The sequence below is a fragment of the Culex quinquefasciatus genome, chromosome 3 (genome assembly GCF_015732765.1).
Source record: "Culex quinquefasciatus strain JHB chromosome 3, VPISU_Cqui_1.0_pri_paternal, whole genome shotgun sequence".
Classification (NCBI taxonomy): Eukaryota; Metazoa; Arthropoda; class Insecta; order Diptera; family Culicidae; genus Culex; species Culex quinquefasciatus.
In genome coordinates this window covers 51005007-51032991 of record NC_051863.1, presented here as the reverse complement: position 1 = coordinate 51032991, position 27985 = coordinate 51005007, and the positions used below count along the sequence as shown (strand labels likewise).

General features: G+C 41.4%; 1 protein-coding gene across 4 annotated transcripts; it reads right to left on the bottom strand.

Moving 5' to 3' along the window:
* Window positions 1-1470: 1470 nt before the first annotated feature.
* Window positions 1471-27873, bottom strand: LOC6039805 (A-kinase anchor protein 17A). 4 transcript variants are annotated; one of them, XM_038263026.1, is made up of 6 exons: window positions 27719-27873; window positions 27134-27319; window positions 26610-27088; window positions 26287-26544; window positions 25782-25989; window positions 1471-3213 (listed from the first exon to the last, which is right to left on the bottom strand). In XM_038263026.1, exons 2-6 carry the CDS (start codon window positions 27182-27184, stop codon window positions 1651-1653), a joined length of 2559 nt encoding a protein of 852 aa, XP_038118954.1. In that variant the 5' UTR covers window positions 27185-27319; window positions 27719-27873; the 3' UTR covers window positions 1471-1650. The 4 variants fall into 4 exon arrangements, with proteins under 4 accessions (XP_038118954.1, XP_038118953.1, XP_038118952.1 ...); XM_038263025.1 differs by having other exon boundaries at window positions 27723-27873; XM_038263024.1 differs by lacking the exon at window positions 27719-27873 and having other exon boundaries at window positions 27134-27702.
* Window positions 27874-27985: the final 112 nt, after the last annotated feature.

Here is a 27985-nt window from a genome sequence, read left to right as displayed (position 1 = left end):
TTTCCTTATCAGTTTTCCGTTGTTGACTTTAGCTCGCCATACCATGGAATGGACAAAAGGTTCTGGAAATAATTGAAAATAAATTCAGACATTCAAAAACAAATCGACATTCACAAACGAATTGTGTTATGCAAAAAGAACTTGATTTTTGGACATGAGTCGTACATTTGTACAACAAGGTTAACGAGCTGCATAATAGTAGTTTATGCAACAAGTTGCAAAAAGAGGATTTTTTCAGCAAGAGTCGTACATTTATCCAACGAGGTTCACCGAGTTGGGTAAATACGACGAGTGCTGAAAAAATCAAGTTTTGCAACGAGTTCCATACAACATTTTTAGCAATTCCGAAAAACACCCATTGAGTGAAATTTCAAGTAAAATTTTCATGTATTTTGTCAATAAATCGTTTAAATCAAAAAAATGTTGAAAAGTGTTACTTTTCGAAACAAGTGCTAAAAAGTAGGACTTTTCAGCACCCATTTCAGTGCTGTAAAGTAGAACTTTTCAGCATTTATTTTGAAAAGTGTTGCTATTCGATTCTGTTATTTTTGGTACAGAAAAGTAGGCTATTTCGTCGTTCAAGAATGACAGGAAAAGTAAGTAGTTTCACGAAGGAATTGCAAAAAGTATTTTTTGCAATTCTCAAAAACGCTTTTTGAATGGAATTTTATATCAAACATCCTTGTAATAATCCGAACATGGTCTTCGGGTCTCTATGAGCCAAGAACATCATAAAAGTTTTTTTTTTTTTTTTTTTTTTTTTTTTTAAACTTCATCATCCCGGTACGAGAATCGAACTCACGACCTCTGGATTGGAAACCCAGCACGCCGCAAGTCGAAACCCATCCCCTACCGGTCAGTATTCCCAGTGAGCATATTTACTCTTTTAAGGGATCTGACTTTGCCGAGCCAGACAGGATTCGAACCCATCACCTTCCGCTTACAAGGCGAAACCCGTAACCTCACGGCCACGGAAGCTCGGCAAAGTTATCGTAACTTTTGACCATTGGAACCTATAGAGCTAAAATTTGATGATTTTTGATGACCCCCAAAAAAAGGGTCTCACTTATGGTACTAGGGTCCCAGACCCAGACATGTTTTGGCTACCAAAATTCGGAATCTTTACCGATTTTGGATGCCTTGGCCGCAAATGAAAGGTTAGGATGTCTGCTTTGCGATTTCGACTGGCAGAACCGGTTCCGGTCAATCCGGAACCTGTTCCAGGGTACCACCAAAACGATGAAATCGAAAACTATGACCATCTGAGGTCATGCCAATATTCTCTGACCCAACATGGTTACTCTAAAGTTATGCCGATATCCTCCGACTCAACCTGGTTAATCCGGAACCATCCACTTTAACGACCCACAGATTAACATTAAAAGTAAAAATTCTCTTAACCGCGTTTCTTCCGAACTCCGTAAACTAGCAAGTCATGTGAATTGTCACTTGGAAATAAAAAGGCCTTCCTTTTGTTACATTCATCTTACTTTATTCTCGTAGAAGCTCAGAGCTTGCGACTCTAAAAGGTCCAATCGTTTGCAGTTCAACCCTTATCGCATATATTAGCATTCAACACATTTCACTTGCATTTGCATCCTTCTATCTAAAGTTCTAAAATAATGAGAAACGAAAAAAGGAAACCAATCTCTACTTGGAACTGACTCGCTCCTCGCGCCGCTTGGGCGACCGGCGATGCTTCGGACTGTCGCCGCCATCCACCGATTGGGACTTGCGCTTGCGGTCCGACCGCTCCGAGTGAGACTTGTGGCGTCTTCGGCTGCTCCGCGGTTCGTTACTTCGATTTCGCCGCTTGGAGTGGCGCTCATCGCCGGACGAGTCGTCGTCACGTCTTTCGCGGCCCTTCCGAGCTTCTGCTTGGGGTGTGTTGGAGCGGGACTTGGCGTTGGTCTTGGAAGGGGAGCGCTTTCGTGACTTTGAGCGGGTGCTGCTGCTGCTGCGGGAAGTTCTGGCCCGTTTGTGGTTGTTGGTTTCGGAGGTGGCGGCGGCTGCGTCCTCAGTTTGTTCGTCCAGTTTGTTTTGTTCTTGCTCGGCCTTGCGGTCCTCTTCCTCCTGCTGTTTGCGCAGATGTTCGCGAACTTCTTCCTCGATTTCCTTGGCGCTGCGGACGAGCTTGTCGGTTTGGAGTACGATGCGGTGCTTGCGGAAGGATTCGGGCACGGTTTCGTCTTCCGGTTCCTTGGAGGGGGAGTGACGGTGATGGGACCGGGTGCGCTGCCTTGAACGGTGTCGGTAGCGGGACCAGGAACGGGACCTCGACTTTGTCTTTGAGCGTGAGTCTCTCATCGTGGAAGCCAGGTGTTTGGCGGTCGGTTTGGACATTTGGACGAGTTTTTTCGACTTGGAGTTGGACCGGCTGCGCGACCGTCTGCTGCGGGTACTCGAGCGGCTTCGGCGGCTGCGGCTGCGAGATCGACGGCGGCTTCGGCTTCGGCTACGACTCGAGCTGCTTCTGCGACTGCGGCTGCGCGACCTGCGACGGCGGGACCGGCTTCTGCTTCTAGATCTGGACCTGGATCGCGAGTACGATCTATCGCGGTAGTCGTAGTCTCCGTCTTCCCGATCGCGGTAGTCGAACCGGCCCCGGTATCCGCCTCTTCCTCGGCCACCTCCACGTGGATATCTGGAGGCACGAGGAGCGCCACGATAGCCGCGGTACGCCATCGCGCTGGCATAGTAGTTCGCTCTCTGGGCGTAGAACGGATCGTACGCGTACGGATATCCCATCGCGGCCCAGTCGAAGCCCGGGTACATCCCAGGATACGCTCCCGGTGGCATAACGGGTGGAACCGACGGATACGGAGCCACCGCTCCGGCCCCTTCCTGGTGGTGTTCAGCATGTTCTCGCTGCTTACCGTCCGCCTCCGACTCGGAAGAGCTCAAATCGGACATTGATTTCTTCTTTTTCTTCTTCTTTTTCCCATCCGACGGTTGATCGTTCAGGATGCTGTCGTCGGAGCTGATCGTGTTTACGCTGGGCGAGCGAGAACGCGTCGCCGAACTCTGGCCGGACGTTCCGAGGAAGTTCTTCAACAGGTTGCCATCCTTGACCTGCTTCACCCGTTGGCGCATCTTCTCAATCTCCTTCTCCTGAGCGGCCTTCAGTTTGTCCGCCTTTTTGTTGGTCGACGCGTTCGACTTCTTCGCCGGTTCCACCTTGGACTGCTTGCCGTCAAACAGCTTTTGCTTCAACTGGAAGAAAGAAAAATCGTTAGACTCAGGGTTGTTACAGGAGAAGTTTAGAAAATTCGGCGCCAAATCCACGCCGTCCCAAAACCCAATCCCAATCCATATTAAGAAAAACAATTTCGCGACAAACATACAAGAAAGTTTCATATTAATTTTTGCCTTCCTATCCTTACTGAGGAAAGCCTATAAAATCACTCAAAAAATGAAATTCTTAATTTAGACCCACCTTCATGTACAGTATGTAAAAAAAGTATTTACACCCCTTGGGCACTATGCACATTTTGTGATGAAACATGTAAAAATTTTAAAGTTTGACAGGAACCTAGTACTACGTTTTGTTCAGAAACTCATGCCAAACATTTTGCTACAAAAAGCTCACGAAAAGATGATTTCTATAAAAAGTTCTATAACAAATACTATTACGAAAATAAAAAAGGTGCAAAAAAAGTTTGTACACCTTTCGAAAAATTAACATAAATAATGTTATTTGTTGACAAATCACCATAAATCCAGTCTCCCAACTCCAAATAGGCATCCTTGACTGATTAAAAAAAGAATTTGGATTGAATATAAAGTTTACTAACTACTTAGTATAAAAGTTTATATAACTCTGGAAATTCTATATAAAACTTATCAAAACTTAATTTTGCAAACTTTTAATTCAACTAAATGTCAATATATTACCATATGATTGCTAAATAAACATTTTGGAGTGGGTATAACACCGTTTTGGGGTTATTTGTATCGATAGAATAGATTTTTCGTTGGAATTTCGTACCAACCCGGAATTACGTCGTAGGAAAATCCGCCGGCATCCGAACCGGTCCACGATTCACAAGTCAACCTATGTGGAATCGGAAAGGGCATAAAATTTCCGATCTTTTGATACCCAAACATCTAGGTTTTCTTTAAAACCTACGTTTTTAAATACCTGGGCAAAAAGTAAGTTTGATCCACGAGAACAAAAATTACGAAATTCCATACATTTTTACCTCCGTGAATCGAGCCCCCAGCCCCCTCCGATTTGACCAAAGCGCCCCTAGCGGAAAATTTTGGAACTACTGCTGTGTTAGGGTGGTTCATTGTGCTGAAACCAAAACGTCATTTGACGTTTGCTTTCACATTTGGTTTACGTTGTGTGCAAAAACAACAAATACTAGAACATTTCCGACGAGTTTCTCTTCTTGGGCGGTAAAAGTTAGGCTGAATTGCCACAAATTCCGGAAAAAAACCGACGTGGATGCCGTGGGACACTTCCGAGGAAAATCCTTCCGGTGGAAAAGCTTTGCTTGGAGCGGAGTGATTTTTCTACTTCGTGTCCAGCTTTTCATCGAACCTGGTCCAGATGGAGTATGGTAACTATCATTCAAGGTGGACACGACAAGACGAAAGATTGCCGGAATTGTGCCGCAGGGGTAGGTTTGTCCATGCTACAAAATGTATGCTGTTTCTTGCTCACAATGCTAAACTTGTCCTCTGCTCTGCTTGGAGGCCGACAGAAGCGATTTTCAGTGGATTCTCTGCGGAGGATCTCTGCATCAATTCTGATGCCATGGCCATTAGGGTGGCTCGACATGATCGATTTTACAGAACAGGCATTTTCCGGTCCCATTTGGGCCCACAATCAACCCCTCAAAATTTGGGAGCGATTGGATTTGACCCGGCTTTCCGCAAAGCGATTCAAATTTGTATGGAAATTTGTATGGGAAAACCCTCTTTTTTACATTTTGATTTTTATAATTTTCATTTTTCACTCAATTTAAAAACTAACACCGTAGAAGTATAGTCCTGAATGTCCTCTAAAACTTTCCCGAAGAAAGTATGGTCCTATCTTGCTTCTGGAAAAACATACAGAGTTTTGAAAAGAGGCATTTCAAAATAAGTGCTGAAAATTATATTTCTTGCCAACACTGCCAGTACTTCAGTAGATATTTCGAAATCTTATTTTTTAACGTAATAAGGAAGCAACCTAGCAAAATGGTGTCTTAGGAAAAGTTGTTGTGTATGAATGTGGCTTTTATTTAAAATTATTGACATGCAGGGTGACACACCTACAGGGTGTCAACCAAGCCCTAACTTCTACTGGTGACCTTTTAAAGCGTTGGTGTCTTAGGAAAAGTTGTTAAGCTACTTATTCCAAGAAATTTTGACATGGTTTGAAGACAGGTTGGCACATCTACAGGGTGTCAACCTATTTCTAGCTTCTATTTAAGACCTTTTTGATCACTGTAAAGTGGGCGAAAAAGAGTACAAATCGCAAATTAGTCCTGCCACGCAAAAGGAGGCTGAACAAAAATTCGGAAAAAGTCAATTTTTCACATAAAATTTCCGGGGGAATCGATTGCGCATTATTAAAAATAGTTTCCGATCTTGCAAATTTTATTTTAAAAAATATGGGTCAAAAATTTGAATTACAAGATTGTTTAAACAAAAATCACTATTTAAAAAAAATCACAACTCGTCGGAAAAATGTTCAAACCCCAAACTTCTGAATGGCTTAAAAAATGAGCAACTTGAACGAAGACACCAAATCAATTAAACAAATTCTTGAAAAGTTACAGATTTTTTTTAATATTTACGTACCATTTTTGTATGAACAGCTGCCAAAATTGTATTTGTGAACCAATAACACAAAATGGCTTCTTTGGTGATAGGGAAGGCCTCCACAAAGTTTGAGTCACAAATAAATAAAAATGGTAGAAATCGGCCGATTTTGTAGAGATTGCTCCAAAGTCCTAAACATTTTTACAGAAGAAATTCCATTATTCAACTTCCTTTCATTTTATACAGAAAAAATACATTTGATCGGAAAGTTGTCAAACTAGCATCTTAACTTTGTTACCGTGTTTTCAATCATGTGCGATCGATTCCTCAGGAAATTTTATGTGAAAAACTGACTTTTTACGATTTTTTGATCAGCCTCCTTTTGCGTGTCAGGTCTATTTTGCGATTTGTACTCTTTTTCGCCCACTTTACAGTGATCAAAAAGGTCTTAAATAGAAGCTAGAAATGGGTTGACACCCTGTAGATGTGCCACCCTGTCTTCAAACCATGTCAAAATTTCTTGGAATAAGTAGCTTAACAACTTTTCCTAAGACACCAACGCTTTAAAAGGTCACCAGTAGAAGTTAGGGCTTGGTTGACACCCTGTAGGTGTGTCACCCTGCATGTCAATAATTTTAAATAAAAGCCACATTCATACACAACAACTTTTCCTAAGACACCATTTTGCTAGGTTGCTTCCTTATTACGTTAAAAAATAAGATTTCGAAATATCTACTGAAGTACTGGCAGTGTTGGCAAGAAATATAATTTTCAGCACTTATTTTGAAATGCCTCTTTTCAAAACTCTGTATGTTTTTCCAGAAGCAAGATAGGACCATACTTTCTTCGGGAAAGTTTTAGAGGACATTCAGGACTATACTTCTACGGTGTTAGTTTTTAAATTGAGTGAAAAATGAAAATTATAAAAATCAAAATGTAAAAAAGAGGGTTTTCCTATACAAATTTCCATACAAATTTGAATCGCTTTGCGGAAAGCCGGGTCAAATCCAATCGCTCCCAAATTTTGGGGGGTTGATTGTGGGCCCAAATGGGACCGGAAAATGCCTGTTCTGATTGAATTAGTCCATTTTGATTTTTTTCCATACAACTTCAAGCCACCCTAATGGCCATACGGTAGGACGAATTCATTTCAACGAATTCGTTGCATCACAAAAAATCTCTGTTTTTGAATATCTTCGATAACCCACGAAAATGACGTAAAACTTTTGCACTACATGTCCAGGGAGATTATTGTCCCGGTGAAAATTATGGGATTTTTGAAAAAGTTGTTCGAGGACCTAAAAAAAACACATTCACCAAAATTTGGCAGCTGATTGGGCATGCTTGAACTACGCCTGGCCCAAATATGAGCATTTTGGATAGGGTCTGGCATGAGTTATGGGACTTTGAGTGAAAATCATGAGATTTTTGAAAATTCGTCAAAGTCCCAGATGGTTTTAGGAAAAAGTTGTTCGGGGACCTAAAAAACACATTCACCAAAATTTGGCAGCTCGTTCAGGATGCTTTGAACTACGCCTGGCCCAAATATGAGCATCCTGGATAGGGTCTGGCATGAGTTATGGGACTTTGAGTGAAAATCATGAGATTTTTGAAAAATCGACAAAGTCCAAGATAGTTTTTGGAAAAAGTTGTTCGAGGACCTAAAAAACACATTCACCAAAATTTGGCAGCTGATTGGGCATGCTTTGAACTAGGCCTGGCCCAAATATGAGCATCTTGGATAGGGTCTGGCATGAGTTATGAGACTTTGAGTGAAAATCATGAGATTTTTGAAAAATCGACAAAGTCCAAGATAGTTTTTGGAAAAAGTTGTTCGAGGACCTAAAAAACACATTCACCAAAATTTGGCAGCTGATTGGGCATGCTTTGAACTAGGCCTGGCCCAAATATGAGCATCTTGGATAGGGTCTGGCATGAGTTATGAGACTTTGAGTGAAAATCATGAGATTTTTGAAAAATCGACAAAGTCCAAGATAGTTTTTGGAAAAAGTTGTTCGAGGACCTAAAAAACACATTCACCAAAATTTGGCAGCTCGTTCAGGATGCTTTGAACTACGCCTGGCCCAAATATGAGCATCCTGGATAGGGTCTGGCATGAGTTATGGGACTCTGAGTGAAAATCATGAGATTTTTGAAAAATCGACAAAGTCCAAGATAGTTTTTGGAAAAAGTTGTTCGAGGACCTAAAAAACACATTCACCAAAATTTGGCAGCTCGTTCAGGATGCTTTGAACTACGCCTGGCCCAAATATGAGCATCCTGGATAGGGTCTGGCATGAGTTATGGGACTTTGAGTGAAAATCATGAGATTTTTGAAAAATCGACAAAGTCCCAGATGGTTTTTGGAAAAAGTTGTTCGGGGACCTAAAAACCACATTCACCAAAATTTGGCAGCTGATTGGGCATGCTTTGAACTAGGCCTGGCCCAAATATGAGCATCCTGGATAGGGTCTGGCATGAGTTATGGGACTCTGAGTGAAAATCATGAGATTTTTGAAAAATCGACAAAGTCCAAGATAGTTTTTGGAAAAAGTTGTTCGAGGACCTAAAAAACACATTCACCAAAATTTGGCAGCTGATTGGGCATGCTTTGAACTAGGCCTGGCCCAAATATGAGCATCTTGGATAGGGTCTGGCATGAGTTATGGGACTTTGAGTGAAAATCATGAGATTTTTGAAAAATCGACAAAGTCCAAGATAGTTTTTGGAAAAAGTTGTTCGAGGACCTAAAAAACACATTCACCAAAATTTGGCAGCTGATTGGGCATGCTTTGAACTACGCCTGGCCCAAATATGAGCATCCTGGATAGGGTCTGGCATGAGTTATGGGACTTTGAGTGAAAATCATGAGATTTTTGAAAAATCGACAAAGTCCAAGATAGTTTTTTGGAAAAAGTTGTTCGAGGACCTAAAAAACACATTCACCAAAATTTGGCAGCTCGTTCAGGATGCTTTGAACTACGCCTGGCCCAAATATGAGCATCCTGGATAGGGTCTGGCATGAGTTATGGGACTTTGAGTGAAAATCATGAGATTTTTGAAAAATCGACAAAGTCCAAGATAGTTTTTTTGAAAAAGTAGTTCGAGGACCTAAAAAACACATTCACCAAAATTTGGCAGCTCGTTCAGGATGCTTTGAACTACGTCTGGCCCAAATATGAGCATCCTGGATAGGGTCTGGCATGAGTTATGGGACTTTGAGTGAAAATCATGAGATTTTTGAAAAATCGACAAAGTCCAAGATAGTTTTTGGAAAAAGTTGTTCGAGGACCTAAAAAACACATTCACCAAAATTTGGCAGCTGATTGGGCATGCTTTGAACTACGCCTGGCCCAAATATGAGCATCCTGGATAGGGTCTGGCATGAGTTATGGGACTTTGAGTGAAAATCATGAGATTTTTGAAAATTCGTCAAAGTCCCAGATGGTTTTAGGAAAAAGTTGTTCGGGGACCTAAAAAACACATTCACCAAAATTTGGCAGCTGATTGGGCATGCTTTGAACTAGGCCTGGCCCAAATATGAGCATCCTGGATAGGGTCTGGCATGAGTTATGGGACTCTGAGTGAAAATCATGAGATTTTTGAAAAATCGACAAAGTCCAAGATAGTTTTTGGAAAAAGTTGTTCGAGGACCTAAAAAACACATTCACCAAAATTTGGCAGCTGATTGGGCATGCTTTGAACTACGCCTGGCCCAAATATGAGCATCCTGGATAGGGTTTGGCATGAGTTATGGGACTTTGAGTGAAAATCATGAGATTTTTGAAAAATCGACAAAGTCCAAGATAGTTTTTGGAAAAAGTTGTTCGAGGACCTTCACCAAAATTTGGCAGCTGATTGGGCATGCTTTGAACTAGGCCTGGCCCAAATATGAGCATCCTGGATAGGGTCTGGCATGAGTTATGGGACTCTGAGTGAAAATCATGAGATTTTTGAAAAATCGACAAAGTCCAAGATAGTTTTTGGAAAAAGTTGTTCGAGGACCTAAAAAACACATTCACCAAAATTTGGCAGCTGATTGGGCATGCTTTGAACTACGCCTGGCCCAAATATGAGCATCCTGGATAGGGTCTGGCATGAGTTATGGGACTTTGAGTGAAAATCATGAGATTTTTGAAAAATCGACAAAGTCCAAGATAGTTTTTGGAAAAAGTTGTTCGAGGACCTAAAAAACACATTCACCAAAATTTGGCAGCTGATTGGGCATGCTTAGAACTAGGCCTGGCCCAAATATGAGCATCCTGGATAGGGTCTGGCATGAGTTATGGGACTCTGAGTGAAAATCATGAGATTTTTGAAAAATCGACAAAGTCCAAGATAGTTTTTGGAAAAAGTTGTTCGAGGACCTAAAAAACACATTCACCAAAATTTGGCAGCTGATTGGGCATGCTTTGAACTACGCCTGGCCCAAATATGAGCATCCTGGATAGGGTCTGGCATGAGTTATGGGACTTTGAGTGAAAATCATGAGATTTTTGAAAATTCGTCAAAGTCCCAGATGGTTTTAGGAAAAAGTTGTTCGGGGACCTAAAAAACACATTCACCAAAATTTGGCAGCTGATTGGGCATGCTTTGAACTAGGCCTGGCCCAAATATGAGCATCCTGGATAGGGTCTGGCATGAGTTATGGGACTCTGAGTGAAAATCATGAGATTTTTGAAAAATCGACAAAGTCCAAGATAGTTTTTGGAAAAAGTTGTTCGAGGACCTAAAAAACACATTCACCAAAATTTGGCAGCTGATTGGGCATGCTTTGAACTAGGCCTGGCCCAAATATGAGAATCCTGGATAGGGTCTGGCATGATTTATGGGACTCTGAGTGAAAATCATGAGATTTTTGAAAAATCGACAAAGTCCAAGATAGTTTTTGGAAAAAGTTGTTCGAGGACCTAAAAAACACATTCACCAAAATTTGGCAGCTCGTTCAGGATGCTTTGAACTACGCCTGGCCCAAATATGAGCATCCTGGATAGGGTCTGGCATGAGTTATGGGACTTTGAGTGAAAATCATGAGATTTTTGAAAATTCGTCAAAGTCCCAGATGGTTTTAGGAAAAAGTTGTTCGGGGACCTAAAAAACACATTCACCAAAATTTGGCAGCTGATTGGGCATGCTTTGAACTAGGCCTGGCCCAAATATGAGCATCCTGGATAGGGTCTGGCATGAGTTATGGGACTCTGAGTGAAAATCATGAGATTTTTGAAAAATCGACAAAGTCCAAGATAGTTTTGGAAAAAGTTGTTCGAGGACCTAAAAACACATTCACCAAAATTTGGCAGCTGATTGGGCATGCTTTGAACTAGGCCTGGCCCAAATATGAGAATCCTGGATAGGGTCTGGCATGATTTATGGGACTTTGAGTGAAAATCATGAGATTTTGAAAAATCGACAAAGTCCAAGATAGTTTTGGAAAAAGTTGTTCGAGGACCTTTACCAAAATTTGGCAGCTGATTGGGCATGCTTTGAACTACGTCTGGCCCAAATATGAGCATCCTGGATAGGGTCTGGCATGAGTTATGGGACTCTGAGTGAAAATCATGAGATTTTTGAAAAATCGACAAAGTCCAAGATAGTTTTTGGAAAAAGTTGTTCGAGGACCTAAAAAACACATTCACCAAAATTTGGCAGCTCGTTAAGGATGCTTTGAACTACGTCTGGCCCAATTATGAGCATCCTGGATAGGGTCTGGCATGAGTTATGGGACTTTGAGTGAAAATCATGAGATTTTTGAAAAATCGACAAAGTCCAAGATAGTTTTTGGAAAAAGTTGTTCGAGGACCTTTACCAAAATTTGGCAGCTGATTGGGCATGCTTTGAACTACGTCTGGCCCAAATATGAGCATCCTGGATAGGGTCTGGCATGAGTTATGGGACTCTGAGTGAAAATCATGAGATTTTTGAAAAATCGACAAAGTCCAAGATAGTTTTTGGAAAAAGTTGTTCGAGGACCTAAAAAACACATTCACCAAAATTTGGCAGCTGATTGGGCATGCTTTGAACTACGCCTGGCCCAAATATGAGCATCCTGGATAGGGTCTGGCATGAGTTATGGGACTCTGAGTGAAAATCATGAGATTTTTGAAAAATCGACAAAGTCCAAGATAGTTTTTGGAAAAAGTTGTTCGAGGACCTAAAAAACACATTCACCAAAATTTGGCAGCTGATTGGGCATGCTTTGAACTAGGCCTGGCCCAAATATGAGAATCCTGGATAGGGTCTGGCATGATTTATGGGACTTTGAGTGAAAATCATGAGATTTTTGAAAAATCGACAAAGTCCAAGATAGTTTTTGGAAAAAGTTGTTCGAGGACCTTTACCAAAATTTGGCAGCTGATTGGGCATGCTTTGAACTACGTCTGGCCCAAATATGAGCATCCTGGATAGGGTCTGGCATGAGTTATGGGACTCTGAGTGAAAATCATGAGATTTTTGAAAAATCGACAAAGTCCAAGATAGTTTTTGGAAAAAGTTGTTCGAGGACCTAAAAAACACATTCACCAAAATTTGGCAGCTCGTTAAGGATGCTTTGAACTACGTCTGGCCCAATTATGAGCATCCTGGATAGGGTCTGGCATGAGTTATGGGACTTTGAGTGAAAATCATGAGATTTTTGAAAAATCGACAAAGTCCAAGATAGTTTTTGGAAAAAGTTGTTCGAGGACCTTTACCAAAATTTGGCAGCTGATTGGGCATGCTTTGAACTACGTCTGGCCCAAATATGAGCATCCTGGATAGGGTCTGGCATGAGTTATGGGACTCTGAGTGAAAATCATGAGATTTTTGAAAAATCGACAAAGTCCAAGATAGTTTTTGGAAAAAGTTGTTCGAGGACCTAAAAAACACATTCACCAAAATTTGGCAGCTGATTGGGCATGCTTTGAACTACGCCTGGCCCAAATATGAGCATCCTGGATAGGGTCTGGCATGAGTTATGGGACTCTGAGTGAAAATCATGAGATTTTTGAAAAATCGACAAAGTCCAAGATAGTTTTTGGAAAAAGTTGTTCGAGGACCTAAAAAACACATTCACCAAAATTTGGCAGCTGATTGGGCATGCTTTGAACTAGGCCTGGCCCAAATATGAGCATCCTGGATAGGGTCTGGCATGAGTTATGGGACTTTGAGTGAAAATCATGAGATTTTTGAAAATTCGTCAAAGTCCCAGATGGTTTTAGGAAAAAGTTGTTCGGGGACCTAAAAAACACATTCACCAAAATTTGGCAGCTCTTTCAGGATGCTTTGAACTACGCCTGGCCCAAATATGAGCATCCTGGATAGGGTCTGGCATGAGTTATGGGACTTTGAGTGAAAATCATGAGATTTTTGAAAAATCGACAAAGTCCAAGATAGTTTTTTTGAAAAAGTAGTTCGAGGACCTAAAAAACACATTCACCAAAATTTGGCAGCTCGTTCAGGATGCTTTGAACTACGCCTGGCCCAAATATGAGCATCCTGGATAGGGTCTGGCATGAGTTATGGGACTTTGAGTGAAAATCATGAGATTTTGAAAAATCGACAAAGTCCAAGATAGTTTTGGAAAAAGTTGTTCGAGGACCTAAAAAACACATTCACCAAAATTTGGCAGCTCGTTCAGGATGCTTTGAACTACGCCTGGCCCAAATATGAGCATCCTGGATAGGGTCTGGCATGAGTTATGGGACTCTGAGTGAAAATCATGAGATTTTTGAAAAATCGACAAAGTCCAAGATAGTTTTTGGAAAAAGTTGTTCGAGGACCTAAAAAACACATTCACCAAAATTTGGCAGCTGATTGGGCATGCTTTGAACTAGGCCTGGCCCAAATATGAGCATCCTGGATAGGGTCTGGCATGAGTTATGGGACTTTGAGTGAAAATCATGAGATTTTGAAAAATCGACAAAGTCCAAGATAGTTTTGGAAAAAGTTGTTCGAGGACCTAAAAAACACATTCACCAAAATTTGGCAGCTCGTTCAGGATGCTTTGAACTACGCCTGGCCCAAATATGAGCATCCTGGATAGGGTCTGGCATGAGTTATGGGACTTTGAGTGAAAATCATGAGATTTTTGAAAAATCGACAAAGTCCAAGATAGTTTTTTTGAAAAAGTAGTTCGAGGACCTAAAAAACACATTCACCAAAATTTGGCAGCTCGTTCAGGATGCTTTGAACTACGCCTGGACCAAATATGAGCATCCTGGATAGGGTCTGGCATGAGTTATGGGACTTTGAGTGAAAATCATGAGATTTTTGAAAAATCGACAAAGTCCAAGATAGTTTTTTGGAAAAAGTTGTTCGAGGACCTAAAAAACACATTCACCAAAATTTGGCAGCTCGTTCAGGATGCTTTGAACTACGCCTGGCCCAAATATGAGAATCCTGGATAGGGTCTGGCATGAGTTATGGGACTTTGAGTGAAAATCATGAGATTTTTGAAAAATCGACAAAGTCCAAGATAGTTTTTTTGAAAAAGTTGTTCGAGGACCTTAAAAACACATTCACCAAAATTTGGCAGCTCGTTCAGGATGCTTTGAACTACGCCTGGACCAAATATGAGCATCCTGGATAGGGTCTGGCATGAGTTATGGGACTTTGAGTGAAAATCATGAGATTTTTGAAAATTCGTCAAAGTCCCAGATGGTTTTAGGAAAAAGTTGTTCGGGGACCTAAAAAACACATTCACCAAAATTTGGCAGCTGATTGGGCATGCTTTGAACTACGCCTGGCCCAAATATGAGCATCCTGGATAGGGTCTGGCATGAGTTATGGGACTTTGAGTGAAAATCATGAGATTTTTGAAAAATCGACAAAGTCCAAGATAGTTTTTTTGAAAAAGTAGTTCGAGGACCTAAAAATCACATTCACCAAAATTTGGCAGCTCGTTCAGGATGCTTTGAACTACGCCTGGACCAAATATGAGCATCCTGGATAGGGTCTGGCATGAGTTATGGGACTTTGAGTGAAAATCATGAGATTTTTGAAAAATCGACAAAGTCCAAGATAGTTTTTTGGAAAAAGTTGTTCGAGGACCTAAAAAACACATTCACCAAAATTTGGCAGCTCGTTCAGGATGCTTTGAACTACGCCTGGCCCAAATATGAGCATCCTGGATAGGGTCTGGCATGAGTTATGGGACTTTTAGTGAAAATCATGAGATTTTTGAAAATTTGTCAAACTCATGCCAGACCCTATCCAGGATGCTCATATTTGGGCCAGGCCTAGTTCAAAGCATGCCCAATCAGCTGCCAAATTTTGGTGAATGTGTTTTTTAGGTCCCCGAACAAGTTTTTCCTAAAACCATCTGGGACTTTGACGAATTTTAAAAAATCTCATGATTTTCACTCAAAGTCCCATAACTCATGCCAGACCCAATCCAGGATGCTCATATTTGGGCCAGGCGTAGTTCAAAGCATCCTGAAAGAGCTGCCAAATTTTGGTGAATGTGTTTTTTAGGTCCCCGAACAACTTTTTCCAAAAACCATCTGGGACTTTGACGAATTTTAAAAAATCTCATGATTTTCACTCAAAGTCCCATAACTCATGCCAGACCCTATCCAGGATGCTCATATTTGGGCCAGGCGTAGTTCAAAGCATCCTGAACGAGCTGCCAAATTTTGGTGAATGTGTTTTTTAGGTCCTCGAACAACTTTTTCCAAAAACTATCTTGGACTTTGTCGATTTTTCAAAATCTCATGATTTTCACTCAAAGTCCCATAACTCATGCCAGACCCTATCCAGGATGCTCATATTTGGGCCAGGCGTAGTTCAAAACATGCCCAATCAGCTGCCAAATTTTGGTGAATGTGTTTTTTAGGTCCCCGAACAACTTTTTCCTAAAACCATCTGGGACTTTGACGAATTTTAAAAAATCTCATGATTTTCACTCAAAGTCCCATAACTCATGCCAGACCCTATCCAGGATGCTCATATTTGGGCCAGGCGTAGTTCAAAGCATCCTGAACGAGCTGCCAAATTTTGTGAATGTGTTTTTAGGTCCTCGAACAACTTTTTCCAAAACTATCTTGGACTTTGTCGATTTTTCAAAAATCTCATGATTTTCACTCAAAGTCCCATAACTCATGCCAGACCCTATCCAGGATGCTCATATTTGGGCCAGGCGTAGTTCAAAACATGCCCAATCAGCTGCCAAATTTTGGTGAATGTGTTTTTTAGGTCCCCGAACAACTTTTTCCTAAAACCATCTGGGACTTTGACGAATTTTAAAAAATCTCATGATTTTCACTCAAAGTCCCATAACTCATGCCAGACCCTATCCAGGATGCTCATATTTGGGCCAGGCGTAGTTCAAAGCATCCTGAACGAGCTGCCAAATTTTGGTGAATGTGTTTTTTAGGTCCTCGAACAACTTTTTCCAAAAACTATCTTGGACTTTGTCGATTTTTCAAAAATCTCATGATTTTCACTCAAAGTCCCATAACTCATGCCAGACCCTATCCAGGATGCTCATATTTGGGCCAGGCGTAGTTCAAAACATGCCCAATCAGCTGCCAAATTTTGGTGAATGTGTTTTTTAGGTCCCCGAACAACTTTTTCCTAAAACCATCTGGGACTTTGACGAATTTTAAAAAATCTCATGATTTTCACTCAAAGTCCCATAACTCATGCCAGACCCTATCCAGGATGCTCATATTTGGGCCAGGCGTAGTTCAAAGCATCCTGAACGAGCTGCCAAATTTTGGTGAATGTGTTTTTTAGGTCCTCGAACAACTTTTTCCAAAACTATCTTGGACTTTGTCGATTTTTCAAAATCTCATGATTTTCACTCAAAGTCCCATAACTCATGCCAGACCCTATCCAGGATGCTCATATTTGGGCCAGGCGTAGTTCAAAGCATCCTGAAAGAGCTGCCAAATTTTGGTGAATGTGTTTTTTAGGTCCCCGAACAACTTTTTCCAAAAACCATCTGGGACTTTGACGAATTTTAAAAAATCTCATGATTTTCACTCAAAGTCCCATAACTCATGCCAGACCCTATCCAGGATGCTCATATTTGGGCCAGGCGTAGTTCAAAGCATCCTGAACGAGCTGCCAAATTTTGGTGAATGTGTTTTTTAGGTCCTCGAACAACTTTTTCCAAAAACTATCTTGGACTTTGTCGATTTTTCAAAAATCTCATGATTTTCACTCAAAGTCCCATAACTCATGCCAGACCCTATCCAGGATGCTCATAATTGGGCCAGACGTAGTTCAAAGCATCCTTAACGATCTGCCAAATTTTGGTGAATGTGTTTTTTAGGTCCTCGAACAACTTTTTCCAAAACTATCTTGGACTTTGTCGATTTTTCAAAATCTCATGATTTTCACTCAAAGTCCCATAACTCATGCCAGACCCTATCCAGGATGCTCATATTTGGGCCAGGCGTAGTTCAAAGCATCCTGAACGAGCTGCCAAATTTTGGTGAATGTGTTTTTTAGGTTCTCGAACAACTTTTTCCAAAAACTATCTTGGACTTTGTCGATTTTTCAAAAATCTCATGATTTTCACTCAAAGTCCTATAACTCATGCCAGACCCTATCCAGGATGCTCATAATTGGGCCAGACGTAGTTCAAAGCATCCTTAACGATCTGCCAAATTTTGGTGAATGTGTTTTTTAGGTCCTCGAACAACTTTTTCCAAAAACTATCTTGGACTTTGTCGATTTTTCAAAAATCTCATGATGTTCACTCAAAGTCCCATAACTCATGCCAGACCCTATCCAGGATGCTCATATTTGGGCCAGGCGTAGTTCAAAGCATCCTGAACGAGCTGCCAAATTTTGGTGAATGTGTTTTTTAGGTCCTCGAACAACTTTTTCCAAAAACTATCTTGGACTTTGTCGATTTTTCAAAAATCTCATGATTTTCACTCAAAGTCCCATAACTCATGCCAGACCCTATCCAGGATGCTCATAATTGGGCCAGACGTAGTTCAAAGCATCCTTAACGATCTGCCAAATTTTGGTGAATGTGTTTTTTAGGTCCTCGAACAACTTTTTCCAAAAACTATCTTGGACTTTGTCGATTTTTCAAAAATCTCATGATTTTCACTCAAAGTCCCATAACTCATGCCAGACCCTATCCAGGATGCTCATATTTGGGCCAGGCGTAGTTCAAAGCATCCTGAACGAGCTGCCAAATTTTGGTGAATGTGTTTTTTAGGTTCTCGAACAACTTTTTCCAAAAACTATCTTGGACTTTGTCGATTTTTCAAAAATCTCATGATTTTCACTCAAAGTCCTATAACTCATGCCAGACCCTATCCAGGATGCTCATAATTGGGCCAGACGTAGTTCAAAGCATCCTTAACGATCTGCCAAATTTTGGTGAATGTGTTTTTTAGGTCCTCGAACAACTTTTTCCAAAACTATCTTGGACTTTGTCGATTTTTCAAAATCTCATGATGTTCACTCAAAGTCCCATAACTCATGCCAGACCCTATCCAGGATGCTCATATTTGGGCCAGGCGTAGTTCAAAGCATCCTGAACGAGCTGCCAAATTTTGGTGAATGTGTTTTTAGGTCCTCGAACAACTTTTTCCTAAAACTATCTTGGACTTTGTCGATTTTTCAAAAATCTCATGATTTTCACTCAAAGTCCCATAACTCATGCCAGACCCTATCCAGGATGCTCATATTTGGGCCAGGCGTAGTTCAAAACATGCCCAATCAGCTGCCAAATTTTGGTGAATGTGTTTTTTAGGTCCCCGAACAACTTTTTCCTAAAACCATCTGGGACTTTGACGAATTTTCAAAAATCTCATGATTTTCACTAAAAGTCCCATAACTCATGCCAGACCCTATCCAGGATGCTCATATTTGGTCCAGGCGTAGTTCAAAGCATCCTGAACGAGCTGCCAAATTTTGGTGAATGTGTTTTTTAGGTCGTCGAACAACTTTTTCCAAAAACTATCTTGGACTTTGTCGATTTTTCAAAAATCTCATGATTTTCACTCAAAGTCCCATAACTCATGCCAGACCCTATCCAGGATGCTCATATTTGGGCCAGGCGTAGTTCAAAGCATCCTGAACGAGCTGCCAAATTTTGGTGAATGTGTTTTTTAGGTCCTCGAACAACTTTTTCCAAAAACTATCTTGGACTTTGTCGATTTTTCAAAAATCTCATGATTTTCACTCAAAGTCCCATAACTCATGCCAGACCCAATCCAGGATGCTCATATTTGGGCCAGGCGTAGTTCAAAGCATCCTGAAAGAGCTGCCAAATTTTGGTGAATGTGTTTTTTAGGTCCCCGAACAACTTTTTCCAAAAACCATCTGGGACTTTGACGAATTTTAAAAAATCTCATGATTTTCACTCAAAGTCCCATAACTCATGCCAGACCCTATCCAGGATGCTCATATTTGGGCCAGGCGTAGTTCAAAGCATCCTGAACGAGCTGCCAAATTTTGGTGAATGTGTTTTTTAGGTCCTCGAACAACTTTTTCCAAAAACTATCTTGGACTTTGTCGATTTTTCAAAAATCTCATGATTTTCACTCAAAGTCCCATAACTCATGCCAGACCCTATCCAGGATGCTCATAATTGGGCCAGACGTAGTTCAAAGCATCCTTAACGATCTGCCAAATTTTGGTGAATGTGTTTTTTAGGTCCTCGAACAACTTTTTCCAAAAACTATCTTGGACTTTGTCGATTTTTCAAAAATCTCATGATTTTCACTCAAAGTCCCATAACTCATGCCAGACCCTATCCAGGATGCTCATATTTGGGCCAGGCGTAGTTCAAAGCATCCTGAACGAGCTGCCAAATTTTGGTGAATGTGTTTTTTAGGTTCTCGAACAACTTTTTCCAAAAACTATCTTGGACTTTGTCGATTTTTCAAAAATCTCATGATTTTCACTCAAAGTCCTATAACTCATGCCAGACCCTATCCAGGATGCTCATAATTGGGCCAGACGTAGTTCAAAGCATCCTTAACGATCTGCCAAATTTTGGTGAATGTGTTTTTTAGGTCCTCGAACAACTTTTTCCAAAAACTATCTTGGACTTTGTCGATTTTTCAAAAATCTCATGATGTTCACTCAAAGTCCCATAACTCATGCCAGACCCTATCCAGGATGCTCATATTTGGGCCAGGCGTAGTTCAAAGCATCCTGAACGAGCTGCCAAATTTTGGTGAATGTGTTTTTTAGGTCCTCGAACAACTTTTTCCAAAAACTATCTTGGACTTTGTCGATTTTTCAAAAATCTCATGATTTTCACTCAAAGTCCCATAACTCATGCCAGACCCTATCCAGGATGCTCATATTTGGGCCAGGCGTAGTTCAAAACATGCCCAATCAGCTGCCAAATTTTGGTGAATGTGTTTTTTAGGTCCCCGAACAACTTTTTCCTAAAACCATCTGGGACTTTGACGAATTTTCAAAAATCTCATGATTTTCACTAAAAGTCCCATAACTCATGCCAGACCCTATCCAGGATGCTCATATTTGGTCCAGGCGTAGTTCAAAGCATCCTGAACGAGCTGCCAAATTTTGGTGAATGTGTTTTTTAGGTCGTCGAACAACTTTTTCCAAAAACTATCTTGGACTTTGTCGATTTTTCAAAAATCTCATGATTTTCACTCAAAGTCCCATAACTCATGCCAGACCCTATCCAGGATGCTCATATTTGGGCCAGGCGTAGTTCAAAGCATCCTGAACGAGCTGCCAAATTTTGGTGAATGTGTTTTTTAGGTCCTCGAACAACTTTTTCCAAAAACTATCTTGGACTTTGTCGATTTTTCAAAAATCTCATGATTTTCACTCAAAGTCCCATAACTCATGCCAGACCCTATCCAGGATGCTCATATTTGGGCCAGGCGTAGTTTAAAGCATCCTGAACGAGCTGCCAAATTTTGGTGAATGTGTTTTTTAGGTCCCCGAACAACTTTTTCCAAAAACCATCTGGGACTTTGACGAATTTTCAAAAATCTCATGATTTTCACTCAGAGTCCCATAACTCATGCCAGACCCTATCCAGGATGCTCATATTTGGGCCAGGCGTAGTTCAAAGCATCCTGAACGAGCTGCCAAATTTTGGTGAATGTGTTTTTTAGGTCCTCGAACAACTTTTTCCAAAAACTATCTTGGACTTTGTCGATTTTTCAAAAATCTCATGATTTTCACTCAAAGTCCCATAACTCATGCCAGACCCTATCCAGGATGCTCATATTTGGGCCAGGCGTAGTTCAAAACATGCCCAATCAACTGCCAAATTTTGGTGAATGTGTTTTTTAGGTCCCCGAACAACTTTTTCCTAAAACCATCTGGGACTTTGACGAATTTTCAAAAATCTCATGATTTTCACTCAAAGTCCCATAACTCATGCCAGACCCTATCCAGGATGCTCATATTTGGGCCAGGCGTAGTTCAAAGCATGCCCAATCAGCTGCCAAATTTTGATGAATGTGTTTTTCAGGTCCCCGAACAAATTTTCCAACTTACCATTTCGAACTTGGTGTGTTCTCTACTTTAGGCCTTCAGTTTTTATGACCGAAATAATATATTGATACAGAAAGCGCCTAGATCTCTAGTGCAAATGGATTCGGTTAGTTCAATAATTGAAGTTCAACAAACACAGCTTCGTGCTGGGCACTTCAGGTTCACTCGTTCAATGGCTTCTTTCTGCAAACGTTTGGCCATGGCATCAGAATCAACGATCCAGCTCCTTTTTGAAAAATCCACGGAAAATCGCATGTCTCGCTCGAAGCGTAAAACAGCGCAACAGGTCCCGCGTGGACCAACCTACCCTGCGTCACAAATCCGGCCATCGATCGACTGTCGTGTCCACCTAACAGCGACCATTCACCAGCTGGCCCAGGTTCGATGGTAAGCTGGACACAAAGTCGAACATCGACAACCTCAAATTCACCTGGTTTTATTCTGCTCCTCTTCAACCAAAGCTCCTCCACCAGAAGGAATTGTCCCCGCATCTCACACACCGAGTCACAACCACGTCGATTTTTATCCGGATTTGGTGGCAAATTTAGCCCTTCTTTTAGCTCCGAAAAGAAGAAATGAATCGGAAATGTTCTAGAATTTTTTGTGTTAGCACACAACGTAAACCAAATGTCAAATGACGTTTTGGTTTCAGCATAATGAACCACCCTAACACAGCAGTAGTTCCAGATTTTTCCGCTAGGGGCGCTATGGTCAAATCGGAGGGGGCTGGGGGCTCGATTCACGGAGGTTACATTTTTGGCAGGTTGCTCAAACGAAACCATAACAACGTTTTTGCTTAGGTATTTAAAAACGTAGGTTTTGAAGAAAACCTAGATGTTTGGGTATCAAAAGATCGGAAATTTTATGCCCTTTCCGATTCCACATAGGTTGACTTGTGAATCGTGGACCGGTTCGGATGCCGGCGGATTTTCCTACGACGTAATTCCGGGTTGGTACGAAATTCCAACGAAAAATCTATTCTATCGATACAAATAACCCCAAAACGGTGTTATACCCACTCCAAAATGTTTATTTAGCAATTATATGGTAATATATTGACATTTAGTTGAATTAAAAGTTTGCAAAATTAAGTTTTGATAAGTTTTATATAGAATTTCCAGAGTTATATAAACTTTTATACTAAGTAGTTAGTAAACTTTATATTCAATCCAAATTCTTTTTTTAATCAGTCAAGGATGCCTATTTGGAGTTGGGAGACTGGATTTATGGTGATTTGTCAACAAATAACATTATTTATGTTAATTTTTCGAAAGGTGTACAAACTTTTTTTGCACCTTTTTTATTTTCGTAATAGTATTTGTTATATAATTTTTTATAGAAATCATCTTTTCATGAGCTTTTTGTAGCAAAATGTTTGACATGAGTTTCTGAACAAAACGTAGTACTAGGTTCCTGTCAAACTTTAAATTTTTTACATGTTTCATCACAAAATGTGCATAGTGCCCAAGGGGTGTAAATACTTTTTTTACATACTGTATACATATCGGCTCAGAATCAAATTCTGAGTAAATGTCTGTGTGTGTGGTGGGATGTTGATCACAAAATTTGCACTGGATTATCTCGGCACTGGCTGAACCGATTTGGACCGTTTTAGTGTCATTCGATCCGTCTTGGGGTCCCATAAGTCGCTATTGAAAATTATAATTTTTAGTTAAGGAATTCAAAAGTTATGCTAGAAAAACAATTTTAACAAAAGTCCGGGTGATTGCAAAAAAAGTGTTTTTTGTAAGAAACCCCGTCATGCTATACATTTTTAGAAAGGTATTCAAAAGAACTTTCCAACAAACCCAAAATATTGTAGATATAAAAACCCTATCAAAAGTTATACGCACTTCAGTGTTATTTATGCACTTTTTGGAGGTTGGATCTCAGATATTTTGATGAGAACGTAGTCCGGATCTATCATGCGACTTGTCGTTGGATAGGCAATCAAAAGACCTTTTCAACGAGCTAAAAAGATTGAAAATCTGACAACCCTATCAAATGTTATAAGCATATAAGTGCCCTGAATTAGGACTGACTACTCAATCTGATGGTATGAATAATGAATCAAGTTGATAGAACACTGAAAGGTCCGCACTTTTGTATCTATTTTGGATAGCTTTACCCTCTAAATGTAAGGAAGGCAAATTTTTTCGCGTCCGTCGTCGGTGTGAAACAATATTGTCGCCGCGGCACTAAAACGAATTGAGCGAGTTTCACTCTCGCGACGCTTTTCTGTCGCGAAATAACTGTCAAGCATGTTTGGGCTAATTTGAATCAGTGTGTTAGCTTTTTGTTTTGATTGCTTGGTTTTGCTTGAGTCGTTGAAAAAATCGTGGAGTTCTACGTGGATTTATGATGAATTGGGAAAATTATGTTTAATCATTGATTAAAATCATATGCTCCGGTGCATCAGGGGTTCAAACTAGCATCCGAACTGTTTTCGTTGGGTCATGAGATGATTTTCAGATTGTTCCCAGCTTCAGGAGGAGACACAGAATATCAAGAGTTTTTGTCACAATCTTGGGCTGGATTCCTATATGGCCTCAAAAAAATGACCAAGTGTCAATGTGGTCCGTTAGTCCCATCACGAGTTAGTTATGATGATCCGGTTGCTGATTTGGGGGGCTCAAGAAAATATAAAATTTGGATTGACCTTTAAACCCGAGCTCGCCGTCATCAGCCTTTTCAGGCTGGACTTCATGGAATTATCCATCAAATTCACACCCATAGATCGATTTCTGGCAGAACTTTGAGGTTGGTTCCTTGGTCCTTTTTGGTCGTGGCGCTAGTCTCTTCGCAACTCCACTCGCGAAATTTCAGTTTGGTGCAGCGGCGAAATCTTGTTTTGGTTTCGAATGCGACATTTGAGATACACTCAGAAAAAAACAACCCAAAATTGGTTCGCGAGATGAAACACACTCGCGCTGTTATTTCGATTTATTTCCGAAATCACAATAACAAAACCCTATCATACCATTTCAGCTCGATAAACATTGTAACTCGTCGTTCGCAACGTTAATCAGTACCTCACTAAACATCAATCATTTAAAACTCGTACAATCATCTCAAGTTAAAAATTGCACTATTCAATCCTTTATTTTTTAATTACAAATGATTTTGGTTCTATCTTTCCACAGCCAGCTGTCTAAGACTCAACCATTTCATTTAAAATTTAACAACCGATAAACGGGAAATGTTTCATCCGCAGCATCCGATTGCTTGCCTTGAGAATAATATATAACACCTTTCAACAAACACTATGATTTTGGGTCGCATCATCATCTTCTATGATGAATCCTGACCAAACACCCTATCCTACTAACAAGTTTTCAGGTTCCTGGCGCTCGTGGGGTGTAAGCACAGGGCAAACCAGCTGCCCTAGTAGCAACCTGCGCTAACTAACATTCCCTTCCCATAAAATCGAGGTCTACAAACTGACATGGCGGGAGCCGTTGGTGGCCAATGACTGTTACCTATTCGCAACTGATCTAGCTTTAGCAATCATGGTGTTTTATCATTTCAGCGCATTCATACATGCTGTTGATAAGGGAAACACCACTAGATCGTCGAAGCATATAATCAGTAGTGCTGAAAGGATATTACGGTTCTGTTCAGCAACGGAGGGGCAACCATGGGTGATCTCTCATGCTCATAGAGTTATGTAAGCCCGCTCTCACGCACACTTGCACGCCATTTGTTTTGCTGGCCGGTAAAAAATTTAACCTCAATCTTTTTCGTGTACGTACATGCAATACATGCGCACGTAGATAACTCTATGCTCAAAAAAAGGAAGTATTTGAGAACAAAAATTTAACTCGTTTTCTGTTGGAAGGAAGAAGAAATTCCAAAATCACAAACGTTTGTATTCAATAAATACAATCTTAAATCCAGAAGAATCTCAGAACGCAGAATCTTAAAACACCCAAAACTGTATGGACAAATTTAAACCAGAGGGTTAAAACAAAAATGCTCCGAAGTTATCAGATTTTGTGTATTTTAAGATGGTGACAAAAAATGGTAGCATTTAAGAATAGAGCAATTTTTCATATTCCTCTAATCAACAAAAAAAAGTTTTTCATTTTGTTTAAAAGGTCCAGAATTTGAAAATTAGAAAATTTAAGAATTTAAGAACTTGAGAATTTAAGAATTGAAGAATTTAAAAATTTAAGAATTTAAGAATTTAAGAATTGAGGAATTTAAGAATTTCAGAATTAAAGGATTTTAGGAATTGAAGAATTTAAAAGCATTTAAGAATTTAAGGATTTAAAGATTTTAGGAATTTAAGAATTTTATAATTCAGGAATATAAATTTTTGGATTTCAAAATTTAAGATTATTTAAATTTTTTTATTCCGGTTTTTTTTCTGAGTTTTAATATTTCGATGAAAAAGGATCAAACAAGTTCTGAAGAATAAAATTCTTAAAATTTGAATTTTTGTATGTTTTCATCTTCTTTTTTCCCCCCATGAATGTATACAATTAGAAAAAAAGTCCTACGAGTTAATTCCTATCTAAAATTCAAAGGCTGAGAGCAACGCAAAATTAGCCAGCAAATCCGCGCGATCCCCGCCTCGTCCTCAACCTCACCTTGATCCGCTCAAACAGCGCGTCCAGCAACCGTATACTCTCCAGCTTGCGCTGCGTCTCCATCAGCTTGCGCTCCTCCGCCAGGATCTTCAGGCTGATTTCGTCCGTTTCCTTCTGGCGCAGCTTCTGCAGGTGCTTCTCCTTGCGGCGTTGCTCGCGCTGCATACGCTTCAGCTCGTCGGCCTTGCGCAGATCTTCCTGGCGCTTTCTGCGAATTGAAAACAAAACGGTACAAGTGTGGGGAAACCGTACAGAAATGTCCGCCGTCAACCCGGCGTCCGGTTCGTCACCGTCATTTTATAGCACTTTACACTTTTTTATCGCTTCCGACAGTGCCGCTGTTGGAAAGAACTTAAGGGGGGTTACGGGGTAAAAAGGAGTTGAAGGCACGCCCCGGTGATCGAACCTTCCACTGCTGGACTCGAACCCACCCAGGGTGGGAGGCCCAGGGGAAGGTAGGACACCGTGGGGAACGCGCTGCTCTGAAAGTTAAATGAGTTCAAACCTCTCGCGGTCCTTCTTCGCTTCCTCCTCGGCGAGTCGTTTCTTCTCGAGTTCCTCCTTTTCGCGATCGGTCGCAATCAGCCGGTCGCGAACGATCTTGCGTTTCTTGATGGTCGAATCGCTGAGGTGCTTGGTGCGGTCAAACTCGACCGCGATCGACACGGCCAGGTTTTTGTCGCCCTCCTTCCGCACCAGCTTCATTCCGCGGAACTCGTCCATCGCCTTGACGAAGCCCACGTACTCGGTGAACTGGACGTAGCTGCGAGTGGGAAGAAGGGATGTTATCGATCACTCTTGAACAACAGTCTGAGCCAAATCTCTCACCCCTCAAAGTACATCTCCTGGTCGAAGCTGAACTTTTGCATCCCGGACATGTGCGCCTTCATCTGGGCCCGGTACGGGTCGCAGATCGGAATGTCCACGCAGCGCACGTCGCCAAACTTTTCAAAGATGCGCTTGAAGATGCTCTCGCTCGGCTTGGCGTTGTCCTCGTTCTCCTGGTGCCGCGGACAGAACCACTTGATCGGCAGGTTCGCAAAGTGGATCGTGTCCGGCCGCTCGCCCGCCTTCATCTCGTCCATGTTTTTCGCGTCCCGGAAGAACGAATCCCAGTCGTGGCGCGTCGGAAAATCTTCCTTAGCCTCGGACGCGCGCAGCTTCACCGACTCGGAAAACCCCGCCAGTCGGATCGGACGCCCGTCCAAACGGCCCAACACATGACGCAACTTGCTGCGGTCCTCCAGCTCGCCCTCGAACCGGATTTGGCCAACGGTGCTCTTGGATACCTGCGACAAAGAGCGAATCTGTTCAGAAAGGGGTAAGTTTCCCGCGCAATCCGCAGAACCTACCTTCAGCACCGAAAACTTGTCCGGCAGTATCATCTGACGCATCTTCTCCATGACCTCGTAGTTGGAGATGCTCTTCCCGGTGATGGCATTCGGCAGGGCCACCGACACATTAAACTTGGCCGACGGCTTGAGGTACAAACTGTGCGGCAAATACAGCGCCACACAATCGCTGACATCCTGGATCGTCTGTATCATTTCGTCGTTTTTATTTTTTGTTTCAATCACCAGTGTTTATTGTTATTTTCGACACCGAATTCAAAGTTCATTTCAAGCACCAAAATAGTTTCATGGTTTTTCGTTCCAAGTTCACACACACACGGTTTTCACAAAGAGTCGCAATTTTTGAGTGTCCCCCGAAAGGAAAGAGGAAAAAATCCAAACATGAGAGTGAAAGAAAGCAAAACAGAAATTAGTGTGCCCTTAAAAAGAGGAATCCCGTCCCACAGCCCGACCTCCAAACCTAACGGTCCCTGAAAAAAGGTATTAAACACTTCCGACGATGCCCCGCGCCCAAGGGGCGTAGTCCCGGCCCCCCCTCCGTTGATTCCTTCGTTGAAACCACCTCCTAATGAGGCAAAACGATACCGACAGGAATGTGACCTCAGCAGCTTCCGGCAAATCCGACCACCGTTTCTTGGTGGCTGATCGCAGGTTCCGACGCTCAAGATGGTGAATTTTGTCCGCCTGCACCACGCACTGTCTGAGATGGTGAAGTTTTGAAGACCCACTTTTTTCCTTTTATTTCGGTTTGACGGGTTTGACAGATTTTGACACATCGACCGTCAGCGGAGGGGGATTCGCCATCAACTTGGTCATTTTTTGAAGGATTCTTGTGCAAGATTAGGGGAAATT